The 25,506-nt window shown below is 41.0% G+C and overlaps 1 protein-coding gene across 1 annotated transcript in view; it reads right to left on the reverse strand.

Annotated features, from left to right (window-relative positions):
- The window catches only part of ALK (ALK receptor tyrosine kinase), a 667,016-nt gene that overhangs the window by 457,350 nt on the left and 184,160 nt on the right, over positions 1-25,506 (reverse strand). The window contains exon 2 of the mRNA XM_040993973.1: positions 1,604-1,723. Coding sequence (XP_040849907.1) covers positions 1,604-1,723 — 120 coding nt within the window. The remainder of the gene's footprint in view (positions 1-1,603; positions 1,724-25,506) is intronic.

The following is a 25,506-nucleotide window of genomic DNA, read 5'->3' on the forward strand; positions in this document are numbered from 1 at the left end:
TATCTAAAATCTCCTAGGAACTGTCATTCTTCTTTCCCACTGGTGATGCTGAGGAGTGCTGGGAAATATTACAGCACAAAGTATAATTTTATCTGCCCTCAGGATTTTGGTACATTTATATTCTTAAGTTTGAAATGAGAGGTACCATTAACATGAACTAAGACTGTATCACACATGAAGGACAACCGGCTTTGGATCAGAAGCTTTTCTACCTTGAATGGAACATCTCAATTAGGTGTGTTCTGAATAGTTCAGCTCCAAGGGCAGAGACTGAAGAGCAGGAATAAATAAATATGCCCAGGAGGGGATCTAGAACTCACTTAATTCAATCAGGTGGGATGAGACCATTCTATCTTTAGATCTTTAGAGGCTTTCTGCATTTACCCATCATATACAGGTCTTTGTGTCTTCCAGGGGATGAGATCAAGTGGGCATCCAATCCACATGCCTACAGGGTGCTTCGTACAGGAGTTGCAGAGAAAGAAAACCATTTGCCTGGAAATGCATCCACTCTCCTTCATACCTATTTTTCCCACTACCATGGCACAGTTGCTAGGAACTGTCAGGATGAACAGTGGCAGTAAGGACTCCTGCACCATATGAAAATGGCCTTCTGAGATTTACAGGACTGGACTTGCTGGGTTGAGAAAAACCAAACCCAAGGGAAGACTTTTGACCATGTAGCTAGAAAACCCACTCTACAAAATATAGTTTCTTTCTCTTTTTTTTCCTTAAGATTTATTTATTTTAAATTATGTAGACTTATAGAGAAAAAGAGACAGAAGATCCTCTATCCACTGTCTCACTTCCCAAATAGCCTCAATGGCAGGAGCTGAGCCAACCTGAAGCCAGGAGCCAGGAGCCAGGAGCTTCTTCCCACGTGGACAGTCTCCAACAGGGTGAAATGTCCCAAGGCTTTGGGCCCTCCTCCACTATTTTCACAGGCCATACCAGAGAGCTGCAGTGGAAGTGGTGCAACCCAGACACAAAACAGTGCCCATTTGGGATGCCAGAGCTTCTGAAAGAGGAGATTTCCTCTACTGAGCCACAATACCAGCACCGAAACTCAGTTGCTACAGCTATAAAAAAACAGAATGGGATCTCCTTATCTCAGAGACTACTGTAGAACCAAATTCACCGGGATAACACTGAAGAACATGAGTGGGAAACTATATGCAGGTGTAAGGCAGCCAAGGGACACTGAAAGATCTGTGACTCTAATAATACCCCCTCTCAAAAGATCATGACTGTTAGAAATGCTGTAGGCTACAACCTTACGCAAAATGCAAATAAGCACCACATTTAATGATTGATAAAGTGATGCTGGGAATTCCTTACACCATAATGGCTGGGGGATGGGACACTGTGGGAACAAAGCTCTTGGCCTCTTCCAGGATACAGAGTCCAGCGGGACTGGCATGGGTAGAATGGTCTGGCAGGATGAGGCATCACTTAGAGACAAAGGGAACACCACATTTTTTTTTTTGCATTTATGAAGCTGAGAGACAACTGGAGTATATTCACCACAAACTGAAATGCACAGAGCTTTCTTCATGATGAGATAGTGACACACATCACAAATATCTGTCAAAAATGTACTCACCATATCGGCTTCGATGAGACAAGAAAGGGAAGGAATCTTTCATTGTCCAGGTCAGATTCCATGAGAAGTAGTCAGGAGGAAGAGAAGGCATGTGTGTTGGTGATTCCAAGGAGCTGGGACCTGGACAGACAGACAAAGAAGAGAATACTTGCCCATGTGCTGTCATTCAATTTCAGTCACAAACAAAGTTCACAAGGTGCTTTTATTACTTCCATTGGAAAGATACAGAAAAAAAAAAAAAAAAGGACTGTGCCATTAGCAGATAGAGTTGAACTAGCAGCCTTGATGCACATTCTCTTTCAAGGTCAGCCAGATTTAGAAGTCTAAACACTGTGGCCAAGGCCAGGCTGAGGATCTCCGGAAGATGAACTAGAAGCCAGATGACTAAATGGCTTGGTCTAATAGTTCTATGCACAGTCTATTCTATATATAAGAATTTGTGCTACTCTATGGAGAACTTTGGTTCATCTTGTCCAAATAATGTCTCCATCTCTACGTTTAGATTTGCAACTTCATCTAATGTTGTTGGCTTGGGCTATTGCCTTATCAATGAGAGGGTTGAAATTGCACTCACAAGTTATGGATACTGACAATTGTGTTATTTTCACGAGTAAAAAGGCGAGGTGATGTGTTTTCCCATATCTAAGAGGTCAGACAGCCACAAAGGATTAATGCTTCTGATTTGCATGAGAGAAAGAAAGGTTGAGGGAAAAGGAGCAAAGCTGCATTATTCCCTTCTTTAACAGTACCTCAAGTGGGTTTTGTGTGTTGAAAAATCATTACAATATATCTACAAATCAAATGAACCCATGCTGCATTATCTTATGCAGTTCTTCCCAGAAAATCCCCAACTCAATCACCGTTTGCTAATAGTTTATGGCACACAAAGATTTTCCTATTAAACAGGGAGGAGTTTGAGAATTTTGCTCTATTTAGTAGACAGATGTTTAACAAAACTGAATACAGGTGAAGGAAAAAAAGGAACCTGGATTTCTTCTGCAACTTCCATAGATCAGGTTCTCTACTGGGTCCTTTCTCCACAGAACATTACATGATATGCACAGTGACTCTCTGAGATAGCACTTTCCATCCCCATTTTATGGATGCAATAACTGAGAATTCAGAGGGGCAAGTTACAAAATCATGAGCTGAGTCACAGTTGCTTGGCCCAAAAAAAAGACCATGTTCCGCCATGAGCAGTCTGATAGATTCTAGCAGGAAGAGTTAGACATCTTGGAGAGACTTTGAAAAGCAAGAGGAGGAAGAAGAAAGAAAGGAAGGAAGCAGAAGCAGCAGACGCCCTATTCCAGCCCTATGTGCTTAGTGGATTCCTCCATTGTCATGCCAGGCACACACTCCTCCTGGCCCTAGTGTCCTTCTAATTCCTTTTGCTATTCCTTTTACTAATTCCTTTTACTATTGATCCTACTTTATACATTAGAGAAATCTCTGGCCTGGCCACCCAGGACAGCCCTTTGACCCCTTCCACTGTTTCCTCTACAGGTGCTGTATTTTGGTTAAAGTTGAACACAAGATCATATACAACTGGAAATAGATGAGCACTTTGTTTTCCTTCTTGAAAAAGAGAAAACAAGAAACTTCATGTATCTGCCTTCCATTGACTACAGCAGAAAGTGCTGGCTCCTGGGTACCCAGAAAAGGCAGCATTTGAGATTTTTCTCCCACATCTTATCTGCAGAGATCAGAATTCAGTTGATTAGTGCTAGATCCATTTTTTTTTTCAATATTTCTGCAAAATGGTTTAGAGATTTGAAATGCACTGAAAGAGCCCAGCAGCTATACTAGTGAGTCTGCAGAGAAAGGCCATCTCATTTCACCCTCACATTAGTTCTGTTTTATAAATGGACAATGAAGCTCAAGGGAGTGACTGCAAGGTGATGCGGACTTTTTTAAGATAAGGCTATACTTACCAGATTTTTAAAAATAATAGTACATATTCTTAAGGCACCTATGTGCAGGCACTGTGCTAAGTGTGATTTCACTTATTCTCTTAACAGCTGTGGAAAAGTATTATTATTTGATTCCATTTTGCAGTTCGAGAAACTGAGGCTTCAAGAGGTTAGATGCCTTGATGGGAAGACAATCAGTATACCCCAAATCCAAACCTCTGCTCTTTCTACCATCCCCCACAAACTGGTACAGAGTGGTCCTCAGCTCTCGACAGAGTCTCACATGGCCCTGCAAGGCAATGGCTAATGTTGGAGGGTACCACTGTGCATGTTCCAGGACAGGGCAACATTATGGAAGACCCTGACAACAAAGAATCTACTCTGCCTTGTAAGGATCCCTTATGAATAAAAACTGTCATTTTTATATCTGAGTCATCAGTTTAGCTGAATTTTAAGTAATTTTGAAGTAACAGCATGACAAAACTGAAGCTAAATTTCTTGTTTCCAAGTGATGTTATCTTTGTTAGCCATTCAGTTTGAGGTTGGTATTAACTTCTTCCAAGATGTGAAGGACCAGTGGGCAGCGTTAGGCTTCAGGAGGCGCTTGTGAATCCATGAGTGGGCACTGGATGGCAGGTGATATCCTGGGTATAAGAGATCAAGCTGCTAGACATTAGGTTGCACTGCTGAATCCATGAGTGGGCACAGGATGCCAGTTGACCTTTCACCCAGATAGGGGCTAAGTAATATTTCAGGGATAATATATAAAAATATTCAAAAGCATAGTCTTTGAGTGCTGAGTCATGACCCAGGGAGGGAACGTGGACATTGTTGTGGGTCATCCTTAAAGATCTCAGCTTAAAACATTTTACACCCCAACACGCTAATAAGTCACTGGGTATCTTCAGAGTTGAAGTAGAATCCTACCCTGTTCTTGTAGGAACTCCTTGAATTCTGGCTTCACAAAGCCCCAGTGGGGTCCTCAGAGATGGCTATGTAGAGTGACTAGCTACCTGAGGCTAGGAGGACTAACAGAGGACTCAACATCACTTTGAGTTTCCCAGTCCAAAAAGGCAAAGACTCAGAAAATTCATAAAATTGATAAAATCTTTCTATAATGAGGTAAATGACTAATGCCATGAGAATCAATCCATGTGACAGGACAGACTTATCTTTTGGTGTCTGCTCTAAAACTCTGAAGATCCAGGGTAAAAATGGGCCTGCTGCAATAGATTCATGGGGCAACGGTGTGAATTACATCCTACTGGTCCTGGTAGAGTCAATCTTGGGAACAGTGATACGAAGCGTGAAAGAAAGGATGGGAGGAAATAGATGCAGGAGCTGCCAGCTATCTCAGTGGACAGATCAAAGATGGCCTGAGAGTAAACAGAAAAAGGGAAAGAAGTGAATTGGGACTGAGGGATTATTGGTTGGCTATCAATAGGATTGTCTATTTATTTATGGTGATTTCCTGAGCCATTTCTAGACAGTCCATGGTGTAAGGGCAGAGGGAAAATACCATGTCCTGGCTGAATCATCCCCTAAGGTCTCCAGTTCAGATTTCAGAGTCAATCTCTATAATTATTCCCATGTATGCAATGCCAATTCCTTTGCCTATTTCCCCCACCACAATCGTTCCGAAGCAACTACATGTGATCCTGGGAGAGGAGACTGGGAGGAACACACAGGGAGGGCAACATGCCTCATTCCATTATCAGAGACCCCCAAAGACCCTTAGGACTATCCACGAATACTACTACACCCCTTACCCACTCAACCACCCTCCCTCTTTCTAGCATAACTATGTTGGACTTGCTACTCAAACCTCTGATTCACTCATTCCTCCACATTCTTAGAGAATAACCTTGTTTTGTATCTTACTGACTAAAAAAGAGAAGCAAATCTATCCATCTTCCTAAAGATAAATCTACCTACCTACTTCCTTCTCTCCTCTTAAAAGATAAGCTGTCTATATGCTTAAGCAGTGCCAGCCTTTCCACCAAGGTGTTAATCTTGTCCTTTCCCAAGGAATTTGCTATTACAGCTGTCTCCCCTTTTCTCCTACACCAACAACTCTCCCACTCTAACAAGTCAATCTCAACTGCAGCAAGCATGTACCATTTTCAGGAGAAAAGTGAAAACAATCTTTGACCTCTTCAGCCATTGCCCTTTTACTCTGCTCTCACTTACAGATGAGTCTTTTCAAAGATGTGTCTCTGCTCCTGTCTCCACATTGTATCTCCATTTTCCCTCAATTAATTCAAGTCTGTCTCAGTGGCATGGTCATTGATGGCCTCAAGCTGCGGATACAGGGGGCAGGTCTCAGTTCTGCCCTCTCAGCAGCATTTCACTCCATCAATTCCTCTGCTTCCTGGACTCCTTTTGTCTTTATTGTCACATAATCCTTGGTGACTTCCAGCCCTGTGGCAGGTCCTCGTCATTCTCCTGCACCAGATCTTCCCAGTTTTTTATCCCATATTGGAAGAAAATTCTCCACTTGCCAGTGACACTTGACTATGAAATTTCATGGCGGTATACTGGAATTCTGCCACAGTGATTTTAACTAACTGATTATGGTCAATGACTATGAATTCTGAAGGGTCCCAAGATGCCAAGATGCAAAATCATTACTGCATCTAACTGAATATACGGCTGAGCAATGAAAAAAGAACTTGGGTTTTTTTCTTTGTTTGTTTTTATTTTTTAATCTTTCTTCTGTTGGTTCACTAGCCAAATGGCCACAACAGCCAGGTCTGGTCAGGACAAAGCCAGGAGCAAGGAACTCCACCTAAATCTCTTGTGGGGTGGCAGACAAGACCCAAGTACTTGAGATATTTTTCACTGCTCCCAGATGAATTACCCATGCTCACACACACCTATGAACTCAATTCCTCCTACCCACAGTGCGGATTTTCAATTCTGAATTAGCAGAACTGCCATGTAATCCTTTTCTTAAGAATTCAAAAAGTCTTATTTTCCTTCGTTAGAGAACTACTTACTACATTTCTTCCTTTCTGAAACGTAAAGACGCTCAGCTTCTTTTTAAATGTTTGTTTTGTGAGATGTTTGCTTTATTATTCTACAATTGCTAAAAGTTGAAGAATTTGGGCTTTTCTCTATCCATTTTCATAGCTTTAAACACTGTTTGTATACTAAGCCTGATACAATTACATTTCTAAGGCCAATCTCTCGCCTAAACAAAAGAATATATCCAACTATAAAGGATGTATTCTAAATCCCTATCTGATTGCATGATAAGCATCTCAAACTATTTAATATGAGCAAAGTCAAATGCTTAGTGCCTTTTCAACAAAAGCTTATTCTCCATTTCAGAAAGCAAAACAAATACAAACCTAATTGGTTTGGACACAACTAAGGATAATTCTTGACTTTGTTCTTTTCCCCCCACCCATCATTACCAATCCACCAACACATCTTGAAGGCTCAACCTGACTTTTTCCCTTTCTCATCTTTTCTCCCAGAGCCTCTTACATTGCTAGGAACTCTCAGCTGGTCTCCCATCCATCCATTCTTCACACAGTGCCAACAGTTAGACTGGCACTTTCACCCTTGGCTTTCAAATGTGTTGCCATGGCCATGCCCTTAAAGAACCCACATGGTCTGGGTCCTGGCTCCCAGTGCAATTTTTTCTACCTCTCATAGAGTCAGTACTATGGGCCCCCTTGTCATTCCTCAGATTCACCAAGCACACCCATGCCTCAGGGCCTTTGTATGTACAGATATTGGTTCAGGAAGTCCCTCTCTCTCAGGGGCATGTGGTTCCTTCTTCTCTGTACCCAGGTCTCTGTCAAAGACAGAATATCAGCACGATGTAAGAAACTTCCCTAGTCATCCAGTGGCAACGGCATCCCCTTTCCCTGCATGATTGTGTTACACACACACACACATTTGTTTACCACGTACCTACTATACTATACTATACTATACTATACTATACTATACTATACTATACTATACTATACTATACTATACCTATGTATCTATGCCTGGCTCATAGTAACTACGCCATCCATAGTTGCCAAATGAATGAAGTATAGTTTGGCGCAAGTTTCTAGCTCTGGTCCCTGTTAGCTGTTTAACTTTATATCAGTCACATACTCTATGGAACTTTAATTTTCTAAAAATAGTCATAATGATGCACACTTTCCAAACTCTCAGGTTCCACAAGGGCCAGATTAGATGATGTGCATACATAATGTACTGTCTAAATACCAGTCATCCTATTCACACAATTTTTATGTATCTGTCCTCTATTTTAGGATCCAAAATGGGAGTGTTCTCCCTCTATCTGGGGGAAATCTCATGTCAATGAATGTCTAGGAACAAAAAGTGCTCCCAAAGAGATGCTTCTCTATTCACGAGTTAATTATTAAATGTGCCAACTGTCCACTATCTTGGCTACCCAAATAACAGCCAACTGGTAATGTCTATTTCTGATCTTTATTTTCACACATCTCACTGTGTGTCTATTTATCCCTGAGCCAATGTACACAGTACTGTGAACATACCAGAGCTGTGTCAGGATAAATAATGAAGAGCTATGCCTATATAATGGTTATTTACATGAATTCAACAGGTTGACTGGCAACTGTCTCCTACAAATCTACACCAATAAAATGTAACAAATGTTTCTATATTTGACATACTTTGGAACTGCTGCTACCTTGCCCTGTACATTTTTTACTTATTTATTTTCTTCCCGACAATAAGCCAATGACAGCCTGCTAGTTTTCCTCCTCCCATTATTTGAAAGCACACTTAATAATGTATTATTTTACAATGATTTTGTGTCACACAAAGCAAAGCTTAATGTGGTCAAATAAATAGTTGTCCAGATGTCAAACAGTGGTAAGCAACCAGACAGTTGGGGAGGACAGGGCAGGCCCTCTTTTGGAATTGGCAGACCAAGGGAAATTGTTTGTCTATTGGGCTGAGCTCACACCTGTTCAGGCAAAGAAGCATTCTCAGTCAATTTACAAGACCAGAGCTAGCAGTGAAGTTGGAGTTTAACATGCAATTAATTTAGTCTGGAAAACAAAGCTGTCATTTCAGAAAAAAAGGAAAGAGAAAGTTAGCAGATGCACCCTTTGTCCTAAACACATAAGCTCCTTGCACCTTCTTTGGGTCTGAAAAATGAGGGGGTTAATGTAGCTGTTTACTAAGGTCTTCTCCAATTCATACATGTTTGGTTCTCCATAATTTGCTTTCACATTTTCTTCCAGCTGGCTCATTCAGAGAGGAGCTGTTAGTGTCAGAGGCAGAATGTGAATGGAATAAACCGCCCCCACTCTTTGTCACCTATCTCAAAGCCCCACCTTCAGCCCGCTAGGAATGTCTGCCTTCTTTCTTTGCAGCTCAATTCCTGAATCTAAAAGTACTGGCCCACAATACTCCCTTATGCTGTTGAAAGTCATACTTTCAACGCTTGTTTCTGACCTCTCCCTTTCTAAACGAATCTATGTATCAGTGCTGAGTTCCTTCTGTGGTAAGTAATGAATGCAGTGTTAGTAATGAATGCAGGCTTCCCTTCCCAGTCACAGCTTTAGGAAATTCTGGCGGAATCAGCACAACAGAAGTCCTCAGCACAGCTTCTGCTTGTGGGTGGTAGGCTCCATGCATAGGGCTCTAGAGGCACGCCAGCAAGCACACAACAGAGGTTCTCCAAGCGTGCTCTAGACACATTTGGTCACTATTTCTTTCAGACGCATTTTCCAATAAGAATTCTTTCAAATTCCATGGCACCCATAACATCCAAGTCTCCAAACTTCCACTCAAGCTAATCTGCAGAGGATGCCTTTTTCTCATCTGGTGCTTCTCTCACCCCTACACTTTATCAGAGGGTCAACCCAATCTCTCCTCCCCCAGGTCTTCATGTTCCCTGAGCTGGAGATCCATCACAGCAGTTGAGTTGGGATTTAGGTTAGGCCAAAACTCCAGCTGGGCCCCCTGACCCCTTAACCACCTATGGCTCACTGCACAGTGCCATTAGGCTATTCATCAAACAAATTGTCCAGTCTACCTTGGTTGTTCATAACAATGGATTACAAGAGGACATTGATTTTGTTCATAAATATCAAGCTTCAGGTTCTCTGCCTATGTTGTTTTTGTTCATTTTTTTCTCATAGATATATTTCAAAACTAGGTAAAAAGTATATATGGTGGTTATTGTTCAGTTTCTTGGAGGACATGCTTCTCAGGGCCAGGTGCAGGGGTAAACCAGGCAGGGACACGAACCTATTTTATCAGTTGAGATGCCATTTTAATGCAGTCTCTAGTGGTTTATAATTCATGGGCACAGTTTGATAATGAAGACACTGTGGCATTTGATGCCCTCCCTTCAGAAGTCTAAAAGTCATCACCTTTTGACCTATGTAGAGATGACTTCAGTGACCTGAACAAGCCCCTATGGACTAGCCTGTGAGCCTTTCAATGTCTTCTCCTGCTCTTAATCCCTGCTGTAGCTGGGCTTGGTCACTAGTCCCACCTGCTTTGGCAGGGTGGACTCAATGCCTTTCTCTAACTGTGAAAGACACCTGGATTTTCACTTATCCAGGAAGACAACTGAGACAGAATCAATCTCCAGATAGCCAGATGCTTAGCACCTGCTCCTAACCTCCTACCCTTGCAAGTTCCTGTGGACTTTATAAGAAGGGCAACATGACTTTCATTTCTGGAATCATTTCTATGACTTGCTCACACTTTCCTCTTTATGAAATTTACTTCACTGTGATCTCAAGCCTATTTTATTCACCTACCCCCAAATATGTTGACTAGAATAATAATCAAAAGAAAGACTTTGAACTGCCATGGGCCTTTCATCTTGTGATCTCAGAGAGCTTTTCCAGGCACTAAATAATTAATGTGGTGAAAGCGACACAAAGATGGGGTAGGCTGAGAAATCAAGTCCATCAACAAAAGATCTTTCTCTTTGGGAGCAAGGGAGTCCCTACAGGGATAATCATCCACTCACAGACCCAGTAGTTTCTGGGTATACTAGATAAGAGGCTAAAAACTACTCGAAGACAATTTCCCCTTCTTTTGACCTGGTGCTTCAAGTTTGGAAATGAAAGTTACCAGGGTAACCCCTGTGTTCATGCAGCAAGCACTGTGGGGAAGGCATTGCTCACTTTTACAAGAAGGGGGGAACTCTGGCATGGAAAAGTGGATACAAACTCTTGTCACATTCACAAAGACTTTCATATCCACTAACGATTGTCAGTGTCATCTAATCTATATTGTTTCAAAGACCATTTTAATTCACCTCTTTTTGAGATTGAAATGGTTGATATTGAACAGGTACCACTGCCCTGCCTATGATCATATAGCAGGTGAGTCTTGGGATAGGACCAATGAATTGAGATCTCTCACTTGCAAACTTACCATCCTACAACACAATGCATCCTACAACACAAGCCCCTTGGAGATAATATTGATCCCCCTGGAGAGCAGGGACATTGAATTAAAAGCAATAGAAGGAAACTGACCAGCTTACAGATGCTAGCAGTATTCCCCTGAAGACAACAGATCCCTTCAGGTCAAACAGCAAGGTGACCAAGAAATACTTCCCTTCAGTTAAGGCAGCTGGCTCTCTGAGGTCTCAGCCCCCCACTAACTGGTCTGACACATGGGCTATTGAAAATGAGCCTTGGCTACCCTTAGGGTAAGGGATGGATTAACTTTCATTCCTTTCAGTCATTCATTATCTACCTGTCACCCGTTTCATTTCAGGAAGAAAAGTGTATTATCTAAGAAGCCACAGCTCTCAGAGCCTCACTTCTCAACCCAAAGACCTGTTAGCCATGGGTGTTCTCAGATCTAGGGACTAGAAGTGGAGAGCTCTAATGAACCTGGGTTCTTGGGAACACGAATGTTGCAACACAACCTTGAGTAAGCTGCTTAACCTTTTTGAAGCTTTGGTTCTTTGCATATAAAACAGAATTCATCATGCTTTCCCATCCAAGTTGAAGGATGCTCAGAGAATTAATGAGACAGTATATACAAAGCCTCCAGGCTCTTTTGAAGAAAGGTACAACAGAAATTCTTGTGCTGTTACTAAGGGGCATTGTCATGATACATTTTAAAATACTCTTTTCCTGTATTAAAATAAACTCAGCTGGTACTAAGATAGATAGGCCAATGGCCTAATTTGCTTTCCCCCTACTCTGACACTGTATCATCTTTTGTCTTCATTCATCTTTCACTGCGAACAACAGTGGTCAATGCTGCCCTTGACCCCTATGCAGAGATTCAGAGTGAGAATAGGAGAGGACTGTTAGGACTATTTGTCTACATCTTCTCAATACACGTACAAAGAAGTGGAAACAGGAAGGGAAAATGGTTTACCCAAGGTTATCTTGATAGTGAAAAAAAAGGAATCTGATCTTCCAGTTCCACATTCTGTGCCTTACTGGACCACAGAAGGAGGAGGAAAAATTGGAGGAAAGCAAAGAAATACAAAGATATATGTTTGTATTTTTTATTTTTATACCTTTAGGTTATTGCATTGCACAATAAGAGTCTGGAATTAAAGTAAACAAAACAAAACAAAACCATGGATGAAATCAACGCTTTGCTTGAGCCTATTACACATGCTAGGTTCTGTGTGTGGTACTTTACAACCATTGGGTCACATAAATTCCACCATTTTCTGAGTTCAGGATTATTATGCCCATATTCCAAGGAATGTATTATGGCTTGCTTAGTTATGGAAGTTGTTGAAGATCCTGGGGTCAAAAGGGATGAGTTTAAGGTTAGTTCAATTCAACTAACATTTATTGAGCATCCCCTATGTGCCAAGCTCTTCCTGGAAGTCGAGAAGCATCCAAGAGCAGCAGCAAACACTTTCAGAGCTTACTGTCTGAGGATCTCAGGTTGAGATAGAGCAACAGACAGCAGCCCAAGACCTTGAAGCATCTCAATGCTTGCATGTGTTCTGAAAGAGAGATAGACGGAACCTTGGGAAAATGCCTGAAGAAAGATTTGACTTCATCAGCAAGGCTGAGGAAGGATCACCTGAGAAGTAAATGCTTGACCTGAAGCCCTGAACTGGGAAGCAGAATGGGGTGAGAGAGCAGAGAAGGCAGGACTCTCTCAGTTAGGAGTAGGTACTCTGGACATGAGAGACTCCCAACCATCAAGAAAAATGAGGTGATGTATGGACCAGCCATGATGCTACTGGCTAGCATAGAACCTCTAGAGATGGTCATGGCTAGAGGGACATTGCATTAAACACAAAACAGCAAGGGTCTGATGTGGTAACCTTGTGGCTAAAGTCCTCCCCGTGCTCATGCCAGGATCCCATATGGATGATGGTTCTATTCCCAGCGGCCCAGCTTCCCTTTTAGCCCTCTGCTTGTGGTCTAGGAAAGCATTTGAGGACAGCCCAAAACCTTGGGACCCTGCATCCATGTGGGAGACCTGGAAGAGACTACGGGCTCCTGGATTCTGCTCAGGTCAGCTCCAGCCATTGCAGCCACTTGGGGAGTGAACCAGCAGCCAGATCTTCCTCTCTGTCTCTTCTTCTCTGTGTATATCTGACTTTCCAATAAAAAATAAATAACAAAATAAATCTTTAAAAAAAAGACACACAGAAGAGCAGGCCTGGCCAGGTCACAGATACCCGAAGCATTCTATCTAGGACAGCAGATCCCTTCAGGTCACCCAGGGAAGATGACCTACAACTGCCACCTAGAAGGGTGCCATCTTTGCCAGGACTAACTTATTCTATGAGTCCTCCCCACTCCACTCCCTGCACTCCTACCCCTCACTGCCTTTCTCAGAGGCTCAGTCTAATAGCTCCATTTGCTATGGAGAGGGGGAGATGGGGCTAGAATCCAAGCACTAGAACATTTCCTTTCCTTGTGGTCTGATCTGAATTAGCTCCTGGAAAATAGAAAGGCTGAAACTACCTCCCTGGAACTGCTCTTGCAGCCAATCTAGGTTCCAGCAAACCCACTATTAGCCTGGATTTGTATTCCATTCTCTATATCCCCGATCAACAAGTCCACAGCCAGCATTCAAGACCATACTTTATTTCACACTTTAAAGATTAGGTAAAGAGATACAAGGAGGTAGAGCTGAGGGAGTTGCAAGAAGAAAGGGAAATGAATAGGGAGGAATGTGAGGGAAGGGATGATGAGGCAAGGATGGTAACATTAAGGAACGCATCAAAAAAAAAAAAAAAAAGAAGAAGAAAAGGAGGGAGGGTAAAAGAGCAGTGTCTAATATTTTTCATTACTCCGAAGTTACCAAGTGCAAGTTATTCAAAGTACCACTGTAAAAAGGCCATAAAGCACCTTGGAAAAACCATGAAATGAAAGTAACGTTGCTGCCATACAGATGAGCACCCTGGAATTAGCTGCCAGAGCAGTGTCGGAAAAGAGGAAATTCAATGGGCCACGTTGCTGCCCCCACCCCCTCCCCCATGGCTTCCACCCCCTCCAAATCGACTGGTTCTGAAAGTACAGGCAGTAATTTGGAGCCAGCAAGTGTGAAGGAATGTCGGAGCTGTTATTTGCCTTCATGCGGCACATCTTGAGTGCATCTTTCAGAAATAGAATCTAAAATACACTTTCAATTTCACCACAGAAAATCTGAAAAATAAATCAGGAAGGTCTAAAAGAAGAAAATAAATATTACCCATACTCCAGCATCCAGAGAAACCAGTATTAACACTGTAAGGTACACTGGTGACATGGTTTTCACTCACCCACCAAGATAGCATTGAGCTAGGAAGTGTGTATGCAAAGAAGGACAGCAGAGAGCACCTCTCCACCCATGATATCTGACAAAGGTCACCTTTTGGAGCCAGTTGCTGGAGGGGGACTAGCACCAGCCAGCTCATACCCTGGAGCACAAATGAAGAAGCCTTCCAACTCGGCAATACTCTTGGCCCTGGGCAAAGACCTGCATTAAAGGACAAGCAGCACACACACTGGAGACAGCAATGGCCAGATGTCAGTAGGAAACACAGGCCTGGGCAGATCTGAGAGGTAACCGGGAGGTGAAAGCAGCACAGACCAGGAAGAGGGAGCTAGACATGCCCTGCTTTAACCCCTCAGGGAGTGAAGACGGACGAATCAGCAGCTTCTGCCTCAGAGAAATCCTAAGAAGTGAAGACTACGGGAAATGAGTTGGGTCAGTGCTGGATGCTAAGTGGCAGGTATAAAACATTGATGTTATGACTTGGAAGGGATAAAAATGTAGAGCCTCATCTACTCTCAAGGGGACAGCCAGGGAGGATGAACTGCAGATGCAGCCCTATCTCTGTGGCCAATGATACACACATAATGGCATGAGAGCATTCAAGGCCCCTTCGTTCATGCCTTTGATCCTCTTAAGGCTTTTCTAAAATAGAAAAATTATGCCCAACTTATAGAAGAGAAAAATCAAAATCAAACAGGTTAAATCAACACTTCTTAATGTTTCTCTCAGTACAATATATACAGAAAATAATATTTGTACGGCCTTCTTAGAAGCAACTGGACCAAGTACTTGAGCCTCCCAAAGGGTGCAATAGTGTGGTGTCATCTGCAATCATAGACTTAGTCATGGCACACGCTGGAGAAGGACGCACTGGCCAGGAGACGTTGCCATAGACAATGAGACATGACAAGAATGTACTTTTGCTCTGTGTCTGATCTTCAGGAATCTCCAAGTAGCAGAGAGCTGTGAGCCACAGAGGTGCTCTGTGGCTTATGGCTTATTCTGGACAAACTAAAGTCAAGAAGAGAGCAGATGTGGGCAGCGCCGCTCCCCAACACAAATAAAGTTCCTGGAGGTGGATTTGATGAGGCCTTAGAAAGTTCCCATCAAGCATCTGTAACTGTTAAAAGCCTTTACCGAAGAAAGAATTTAAAATTTGGCTCCTTTCTCAACTCTGGAAAATTCAATGGAAAAAGAAAATTTCACAGGATGATTATTGAATGACCAAAAGTAATGATTACAAATGACTGAGTTAACTGGTCTACCTTGCCTCATTTGTCATCATACAAATGTCTTATCAGAAGTCTCATCAGGATTGGGGGCTCATCATGACTGATGACATTTGTTGACTAAGATGGCTTGGCTCCTTCCTTTTCCCTTTCAATCATAGTGGCAGGAGGAGCCTTCCAAGGTTTAAGCATAAACTTTGAGAAATTGCTTTCAGCAGTGACTCCAGGAGTGGTTTCCAAGATAATGGACTCTTTTTTCCGCAAATGGCTCTCTATCTTCCCACAACATCCCAGGTCTCGTTATCATTGGAGATTCTCAGCAGCACAGGAGCTGATTTCTGCTGGCATCAGGTAAAAAGGAAACTAAACCTTCTAGTCTGCTAAATATGAGATTTAATTAGGTACAAATGGGTCAAAGGCAGACCTTGTCTATAAAACATTGAACCTCTGGATGAAAAACGAAAATATTTCCTCAAATCCCTAATATCTCTAAATTTAAACTAAAGATTTCTATTTTTATCATGATGGTATCAAAAAGGACTAAGCACTAAAAAATATTTGGAGCAATTAAGTAAAACATGGGCTAATTGGACAATACCGTCTATACATATATAACGTATCAACGTGTAGAGTTCGAGGGAGGTTCTATCAGTGACCTGTAAAGATGTGTGAAGGTGAAGTCAATTTCTTACTGTCATACTCAGCAGTGGGAGGGAAGACCTCCCTTTGCGTCAGGTCCTAAACATAGTCAAAACCCTTGACATTTGTAGAGACTTCTAGAATTCCCACATGCATGAAAACTGAAGTACACCATTGCTTCCACAACATGCATTGCCACAAAAGGCAGAGAACAACATATTCACAAGTGTAAATGACTCACAACCACTCCACCCTAACAGCAGGACACTATCAAACTCTTACCTCAGCATAATGACAATTTCTTACATATGATTTGGATTCACATGCAAATAGTAGAAATTGCAACAAAATCTGTTATTATTGTGAAGTTGCTATAGTCAGAACACTAAAAAGGAATCAAGCTAGATATCAAAGCTACTTCTCCACCTACACTGGTGTCACAGTCTTGGAGAAGTCTTGCTCTGGAAAGATAAGAACTATCAACACATCGGCCAAAAAGTTCTCACTATGGCTTCCTTATTGTCCATACTTAAAGAACTGGACAGTTTCCCTGCCTGGGGTAAGTTGTAATTATATGTAACTAACCCTAGAAGTGAAAAGACTGAGGAAGGCATGTTTATGGATTGTTGATTAGGGAGTACTAGAGACTGAACTTGCTCCCCATATAGCTTTGCATGCTGGAATGATGGTATCAGGAGGTGGAAGCCTTGAAAGGTGGCCTTTAGTGGAGTCCTCAGGAATGGCATTAGCGTTTCTTTAAAAAGGTTCAAGGGTCACACTGTGGCCCAGTGGGTGACGCAATAGCTTGTAATGCCAGCATTCCTCTTTGGAGCACCAGTTGAAGGGCTTTTGATCCAATCTTCTGTTTTGATCCAACTTCGTTCAGTTTTTGATACAACTTTCTGTTGATGTATGTAGGAAAGCAGCAAGAGATGGCCCAAGTACCTGGGCCATTGCCATTCAGATAAAAGACCCAAATGGGGTTCTGGGCTCCTGGCTTCTGCCTGGCCCAAATCTGGTTGTTGCCTCTTCCTCTTCATGATTCTGTTTCCCTCCTACTCCCTCTTCATCTTTCATCTCTGTCACTCTGCCTTATGTATATCTTTAAAGAAAAAAAGGAGGCTGGGGGAGTGGTCAGAATCTCCCCTCAATAGCTCTATCATGTAAAGCACTATCAACAAGTAAGTTGGTGCTAATCAGACAAAGAATCTGCAAAAACCCTGATTTTGAATGTCTCCACCTCTAGAACTGTGAGGCATAAATTTCTATTGTTCATAAACTAGGGTACTTTTTCTAATAGACTAAATAAACTAAGACAGGGACATCCCAAAGATAATACTCAGCTCCTGATTCCCAGGATGGAATTAAGTGGAATGATATAAGACATGGCACTGGAATGTGAAGCAGCCCACCCCAGAGGGCAGGAAGACAACTAGGAAACATCAGAAAATCCACCTGCAAAGCAGACAGGAAAGCCTGATCCCAAAAGGAAAGACATAACAGCAAAGGACACTCACACCTTGTAGGGGGAGCCACTGGAGAAAAGTAAACCAACCATGCCCCCGAGTCTACTGGAAACCCGGGCAGGGTTAGAGAAGAGACAATCTGTAAGGGTCCAGCAGAATGACAAGGCAATCATCTTTTAATGATCAATGTTTATAGGCATGACACAAGGCTTGCAGAACTTATGAAAGGGTCTACAAATTAGATTAAGGGGAAAGAAGCCCAGATGGAGAATCCAGTGTGGTATCACATTATCTTGGCACGGAGGTTACTCACTTAGATGTCAGGCCAGCCCAAATACAACTCACAGCTTCACCATTTACAAGCACCTGTGACCTGACAAAAATTACTTCACATCTCTACACCTTGTTTTTCTCATTAGTGACATGGGATCATTAATAGAAACAACCTAATATGCTTGCCTCAAAGATGCCATAAGTGTACTCATGAAGCACAATGCCTGGCATAGAATAAGTGTCCAGTAAATGTAATTTTTAGTATCATAAATATTAACTTCAATATCTTACAGTAACTAAAGGAAATGTTGAGGACATCATTGTGCACATTGAACTAAGTTGGCCCCCAGTGACACCAGCATCTCATATTGTAGCACTAGTTCATGTCCCAAGTGCTCCACTTCCAATTGAGCCCCCTGCTAATTTGCCTGGAAAAACAGCGGAACTTGACCAGACACTTGGGCCCCTGCCAGTCACACAGGAAACCAGAACAGTTTCTGGCTTGTGGCTTCCACCTGGACCACCAGGGCTATTGTGAAGCCATTTAGGGAGCAAACCAGAGGATGGAAGGTCTCAGGCGGTTTTTCTCTCTCTCTCTCAAATAAATAAACACTTTTAAAAGACAAGATTGGGCAGAAGTTTACCTTAGTTGTTAAAATGTCCAAGTGTCAGGATCAATGGAACAGATAATGAGAAGATGCTTAACAGAGAAATTATTTTATTAATCTACACTGCAGCCATTATCCATACTTTCAAAATGACACACTTTGTTTAAAAATACGCAAACTTTTATACCCCGAAAGAACTCAGGTGTCACACAAAAGCTTTCATTAAACCTTATCTTGTGTGAAGCTAGCTGTTTTTAGAATAATTTTTCCTATGTTAACTAATACTACAAAAAAATGTAAGAGAGAAGACATTAACACAGAGTCTTGGTATGCTTTGATCCATTATTTACAACTCATTGGAAACAAGAAGAAAAAGAGTATTGAGGCCAGGGAAACTCTCTTCTGGTATTTTTAACCAGAGGGAGACACAATGGAGATATAGCGCCAGGGGGATTCGGTATGCTGCTTGGTGTTCCAAAGTTAGTCACAAACCCAGGAATTCCTGGCCTGTAAATAGCTCCGTTGTCCACCAACACACTCAGCTTCTTCACTAAGAGAAAAATCTGTAGGGCTATACAGGCAGTGATAGAAGGAATCCGAGGGGCTGTATCTGAAAATTGCTGCTTGAGTCAGCTGAACTTGAAGCTTCAAGATCCTTGCAGACCATTGTCCAATAACAGAGGGGGCAATAACGGGTGACCTGTAGTTATACTGTGATGTTTACAAAGCATAAAGATTGTCAGGTAGACTTTTAAGTCTGGGAGCCAGTAAAAAATAAACCAGAATACCAAGAGAATTCAGGCATGATATACAAGATAGGGACTCAACTAGGGGATTTGGAGAACACGCAGGAGGACTGGGCATGAAATCAACAGGGTCCAGATCTTAGCTTCTTTCTAATTATGTAATGAAGATTTATTGACTTGGCAGTTGAGTCATCTGTGCTTTTTTCATCCACATGGAAGCCCTGACAGAAAATAGTACAGACAACCTCCATCACCTTGTGGGAGAACTGAACAATCATGGAGATTTCAAATTGTGTCAGAGATGCAATATTGGCTAATGTTTTCAGATATTTTAATAGGAAAATAAGGCAGATTTCAAGAACCAATGAAATAAATTTAACAATGCTTCCTGGCAAAATTCTAAAATGGATAATTAATTGGATGGCCTGAAAGCCTTTGGAAATGCGTATTGACCATAAGGAAATGAAATCAGTTCAATACAAAAAGAAAATTATCATCAGACTAAGAATAATAAAGTTACTGTCAACCTCTCTTGCATCCCAAAGGAAAACGCAGTACAAAACAAAGACTGTCTGTAAAATAAATAGATATCTCTCTCATTGTCTTGCTCTCTCTTTCTCTCTCTCAGTGTGTGTGTGAGATATACAAAAGTTCAATTCCAACAGTATTCAAAGAAAGTAAGCGAAAACACTGAAATGCTACTTTCCCAAAACCGATTTTATGATAACCTTTAAAAATCTAAATAAAATTTAAAGAAATTTAAAATATTATTTATCACACACACACACACACACACACACACAAATGCACACATATATATTGAAATCCAGTGAACTCCCATCAGCTGGCGCATATCCCAAATGCAAGGAACAGCCAGAGCTGGGCCAGGCTGAAGCAATGAGCATGGAATGCAATCCTGTGAGTGGCCAGGACCTAAGACCTTGGGCTGCTTCCTGCCTCCCAGGGTGCACATTAGCAAGGAGCTGGAATAGGTAACCCAACTAGGACTCTAACCAGGCACTCAGATACAGTAAGTGGGTTTCTCAACCAACATTCTAACCACTAGATCAAATGTTCCTAGGATCCATTTTAGCATATGAATGCTCAACATTAATAAGGGACAATGATACAGATTCCTGATGGGAGCGTACACTGTAAATTCAATGAATTTAATGCTATTTTGAAAAATGTGATCAAGATAGTGAGTGATTATCACAGTAAATTCCTATACACATGGATCATTTTATTTATTTGTGAAAACAATCCTCTGAAACATAAACTGGTGTTTTTATATTGCGTATGAAGAAATTAACAGGCTCAAGGCATTCAGGTGTCTCAGAATTTCCTGTCCTTATGTATCATTTGGAAGAGGGAGAAAAGGGATGGCTAAAGTAGAGGAGGAGGAGACAAGAGGCAAGAAAGTACCTCAGGTGATAATTGGAGCACAATTACTTCTCTGGAGTAAAAGTCTGTATTATACTATAGATAAGAGAAGATAAGTAATTATGTAGATTTAAGAGTATTCTTGCCTTTGTCTGTTATTCTCTCCTAAGAAAATGTTCTAGAATTATAGAAGTATTTATGATCAATTACAATCTTCAATTTTTTTTACTAAGAAAAGCTGTTTCAGTTGGAAATAACTTAGATATCTAGCAAGGGTAGACCAAGGAAATAATAATAGCAGGAGAAATAATAATAATAGCTTTTGCTGCATGATCATTAGTCAGGTGCCACTTTCACTTTTATTTGCATTATCACATGTATTCCTTATAGAATCTCTGTAAGCTAGAAGCTATAATTATCCTCATTTTACATATGATGAAACTGAGTCTCAGATAAGTTGAGTAAATTGGCCCAGATCACATGCAAGCCCAAGAGAGCACTGAGATTAAATCCCACATGGTGTTACTTCAGAGCTGACAGTATTAAACATCAAACTCTCTATATATTTAATTTATTTCCATGATGGAATATTATGGAGCCATTAGAGGTAATGTTTTCAAAGAGTTTTTGATAACATAGGGAAATATATATATTGTATGCTTGGAAAACTGCATATATAGGTAGGATCTGAGCTATGTGAAAAATATACAAGAAAATGCCTGGGAGGAAATACACCAATTAACAGTAATTGTCTTCGAATGGTTTGGTTATGAGTCATTTATTTTCTTCTTTATACTTTTGTGAATTTTTCTAATTTACTAAAATAAGCATGTGTCATTTTTTAAAAATCCAGGATGAATAAAAGTAAGTTGTGTTCATGTTAAATTACCCCTATTTCCATTTTGACAGTGTATTTTAAAATTTGACAAAGTAACTTATATTCAATGCATTAAGAAACAGAAATAAGAGAACAATTTCAACAAAAAAGTCTGAAGCTGTTTATTAATGGAGCCATGCTTCTTGCATAAAGTAAATACAAGAAGGCCAATATTAAGTTCCGTGCACTGTTGGATTCCTACTCCACTTACCCCAGTGTTTACCAAAGTGCCTTATGTAGTGTTGAGTTTTCACCAATATTATAAAATGAATGACCTTACCTTGGTTCAGTATTTTTTTTTAAATCAATGACAAGACATGGAAGAAATACTGAGTTTGTAATAATAAAACTGATACCACAGAGAACAGAGTCAACGTTTGAAATTATCTAAGCCATTTACACTAAGAAATTGAATGCCTGTTAACCATCTCAGACTATTAATTTTTATATATCAACAGTTTTAAAATGTGTTTATCATCTGAACGATTGATTTTGATTCTAGAAACAGCTCAGAGAAACAACTGAGAACATATACCAAGATATAACCCAGCAAAGTTCCTTGGAATACTCAGTAACACCTAAAGACTAGAAATAGTCGGCTGTGTAATAGTACGTGACAGGTGGATTACACTGTGCGCATCCTTAAAATAGAGTATTATCCAAGAAAGGGATACTGTAGAAATTCACTCAGGAATACATAAATAATTTATAACATTTTAAGCATATAGGACAAATTACAAAATAATATCAAGAGTGTGCTCCTAATTTGTCTAAAATATAAAGGTGATACTGAGAGACAAACGTGTGGAGCACGGATTGGATGGGCTAGACACCAAAATGACAGCAGTAGATATCCTTTCATGGCATAATTAGGGGTAGCACTATATTTGGTTCCTCATTGGGCTCTGATAAATTGGTATTACCTCTGGAAAACAAATGTGAAAAAATATTCTTTGTGCAACAATAGAATGTGCTTTGGGGTATTGTAGTTGGTACTTGTTTTAAAACATTCCATGCAAAAAAACAAAAGGGTTCTGGATGTAGGGTTGTTCCATGCTTTGGGCAGCTAAAGAGACGTTCATTCCGATCTTAAGTGATGTTACTTGGAGCAGAAGCTCTGGACTACGTACATCAATGACTTTCTGGGTTCCATGATGGTCAAACCACATTCACAACACTGCACTCAGCTCTTGCATTGTTTTAAAATTTATTTTTATTACTTTTTATTGGAAAGGCGGATATACAGAGAGGAGATACAGAGAGGAAGATCTTCCATCCGATGATTCACTCCCCAAGTGAGCCGCAACGGGTCGATACTATGCCGATCCGAAGCCAGGAGCCTCTTCCGGGTCTCCCACGCGGGTGCAGGGTCCCAAAGCCTTGGGCCGTCCTCAACTGCTTTCCCAGGCCACAGGCAGGGAGCTGGAAGGGAAGCGGGGCTGCCGGGATTAGAACCGGCGCCCATATGAGATCCCGGGCGTGCGAGGCGAGGACTTAACCACTTGCGCCACCGCGCCGGGCCCTCTTGCATTGTTTTAGAAATGAAAGGACAACCCAGGGAGTCCAGAACAGAAGAAGCAGGTGGTAGACACATCTGCCATGAACATGGTTTGCCTAGAAAAAGAAAGTCTGTGCAGAGGCTTTCCCAACTTGATGTTCATTTTCTTTTATAATCCTTCCCAAGGATCTATCACTACAAGCATTCTGGGATACTTTCCACAGAATCCATACATATACAGCATGGGAGGTTGGAAAATTGTGTCAGATGGGTGCCAATTAGATATAGGAGGACAGAACGTTTATGACGTGAAATGGAGGCAGATGGGCACAAGAGGAGATGGGGAAGGACTAACAGGAGCCTTGAAACTTGGCTTCTGCACAAGAGGAGGTGAGAAGGAAAGGGATTAAGAGCAATTTAGAAGGATGATTTGGGCAGCAGCTTTAGGGAGGAGGGCACATTTCAAGTATTCATCACGTACTGCTTGTTCTGTGCCTCCTTTATAACTTGGGGCTACACCAACTTTCACAAGACAGATTATCCCACTAAAGTGACCCTGGCATTCCTGGAGCTTAGAGTCTGTGTCAACAGAAAGAGAACTAGCCAGGACAGTTTGTAGGACAGTAAACGATACACAGCAAATGTGCATGCTCTTCCTACAGAAGAATCAGACTCATATTGTATGTATCATTACTTCTTGTAATCAAATAGGCTTTCACATTTAGGTTTTGATAGTGTAATTTGGAGTATGAGCCCACTGGGCAAATTCTCAAATGGATGCAGCTATTGACAGCTTTATTGTCACTCCAGAAGCACATGGTGATAGTGAATCCTTGCTCCTAGGAGGCAGCCCAAGTTTTAAGAATAAGAGAATTCTGAGACTTTCTTTCCAACGTGAGAAATCTTAGGGCTTTCCAACATGGGGAAAGAGTGTCAAATGAAGAGCTGAAATTTCAGAGAGGGATTATTGAAGGAAACTCATTTATTCTCCTTAGGAACTGAAGTTAAGACAAAGTACAGGTATCATGAGCCATTTTCCCTATCTGGAGATCTGAAATCATATGCTTAAAGATTCATATGACTCAAAACAGAACCTTAGAACACTATATTGCTACCAACAACCCAAATCAAGAAAATTACAGATCAATAGCTACTGTGGCATATGGTTTCCAGGATACATAAAAACATGTATAGAAAGAACATGGTTGGTAGAGTTGGATAAACATGGAATTATATTTTTAACCTACCATTTACTTGATATGCAGTTGTGCTAATTAATTCACATAAGTGACCTCATTTTTTTCATCTGTCACAAAATTTAATGTGAATGAAAATTCTGCCTCATAAGAATGTTTAAAAGATGTTATGACTAGTGTAACCATTATGGAAGACAGCGTGGAGATTCCTCAGATATTTAAAAATAGATCTACCATATCACCCAGGCATCTCACTTCTGGAAACTTATCCAAATGAAATGAAATCATCAAATGAGATTTATCTGTACTCCCTTGATAATATCAGCTCAATTCACAATTGATGAAGATGTTGAACACAGATGACCACCAAATGATGACTGGATTAAGAAAATCCAATATACATATACTTTGGAACATTATTCAGTCATAAAAATAAAGAATGAAACCTTACATTTTGCAACTAAATGGATGTAAACTGGAAACCATGATGCTTACTGAAATAAGCCAGTACCCAAAAGATAAGTAGCATGTTTTCCCTGATCTGCAATAACACAGAGATTACCAAGAAAAGAAAATCTATATTAGTGAGATTGCCATTTTGGAATTTGATGATTGTTTAGAATTCATCTATACTTTGAAGGAATAGCTTTTTCTACTTTTTATGTGTTGACATGTTTACCTAATGAAGCATTAAGCCTATGATTGTGAAGTGAAATGGAAATTTGTCATTGTAAAAACTGGGAGGAAAAAAGTGGGGTGGCAGGTAAAGAGAACGGTGGATGGGAAATTCAGGAGGAAGCATGGGGTAGGCATTATCTCTACTCCTAAATCTGTATCATGAAACACATAAAATCTGTTCATGTTATATAAACAAAAAACAAAACGAAGTAAGAGAAAATGTCATGAGGAACAGATGTCAGGCATACTAGGTTAAGCTGTCGTTTGGAATGTACAGATACCACTTCAACTACCAGCTTTTCTGCATCCAATCCAACAACCCACTAATATAGCCTGGATGCAGCAGATGATGGTTCAGGTGCCTGGGCTCCTTCCACCATGTGGTGGAACTGAGCTGAGTTCTGAGCTCCTGGCTTTAGCACGGATTAGCTCCAGCTGTTTCAGGTACTTGGGAAATAACATTGCAGACAGACTATCTGTGTGTGTTTTGTATGTGTGTGTATTTTATACATGCGTGCCTTCTTCTCTGTAGCTCTTTCAAGTAAAACAAAAATACAAAAGGATTTTATGATAAGGATACTATGAATGCCACACACGTATCAGTAACTTTTAACCATGAGTTCACCGCCCTTCCATTAGAATCACATAATTGAAACTGAGCACGAGTTTTTACTC

This window comes from Ochotona curzoniae, unplaced genomic scaffold, assembly GCF_017591425.1.
Source record: "Ochotona curzoniae isolate NIBS_2020 unplaced genomic scaffold, NIBS_Ocur_1.0 contig_883, whole genome shotgun sequence".
Taxonomy (NCBI): domain Eukaryota; kingdom Metazoa; phylum Chordata; class Mammalia; order Lagomorpha; family Ochotonidae; genus Ochotona; species Ochotona curzoniae.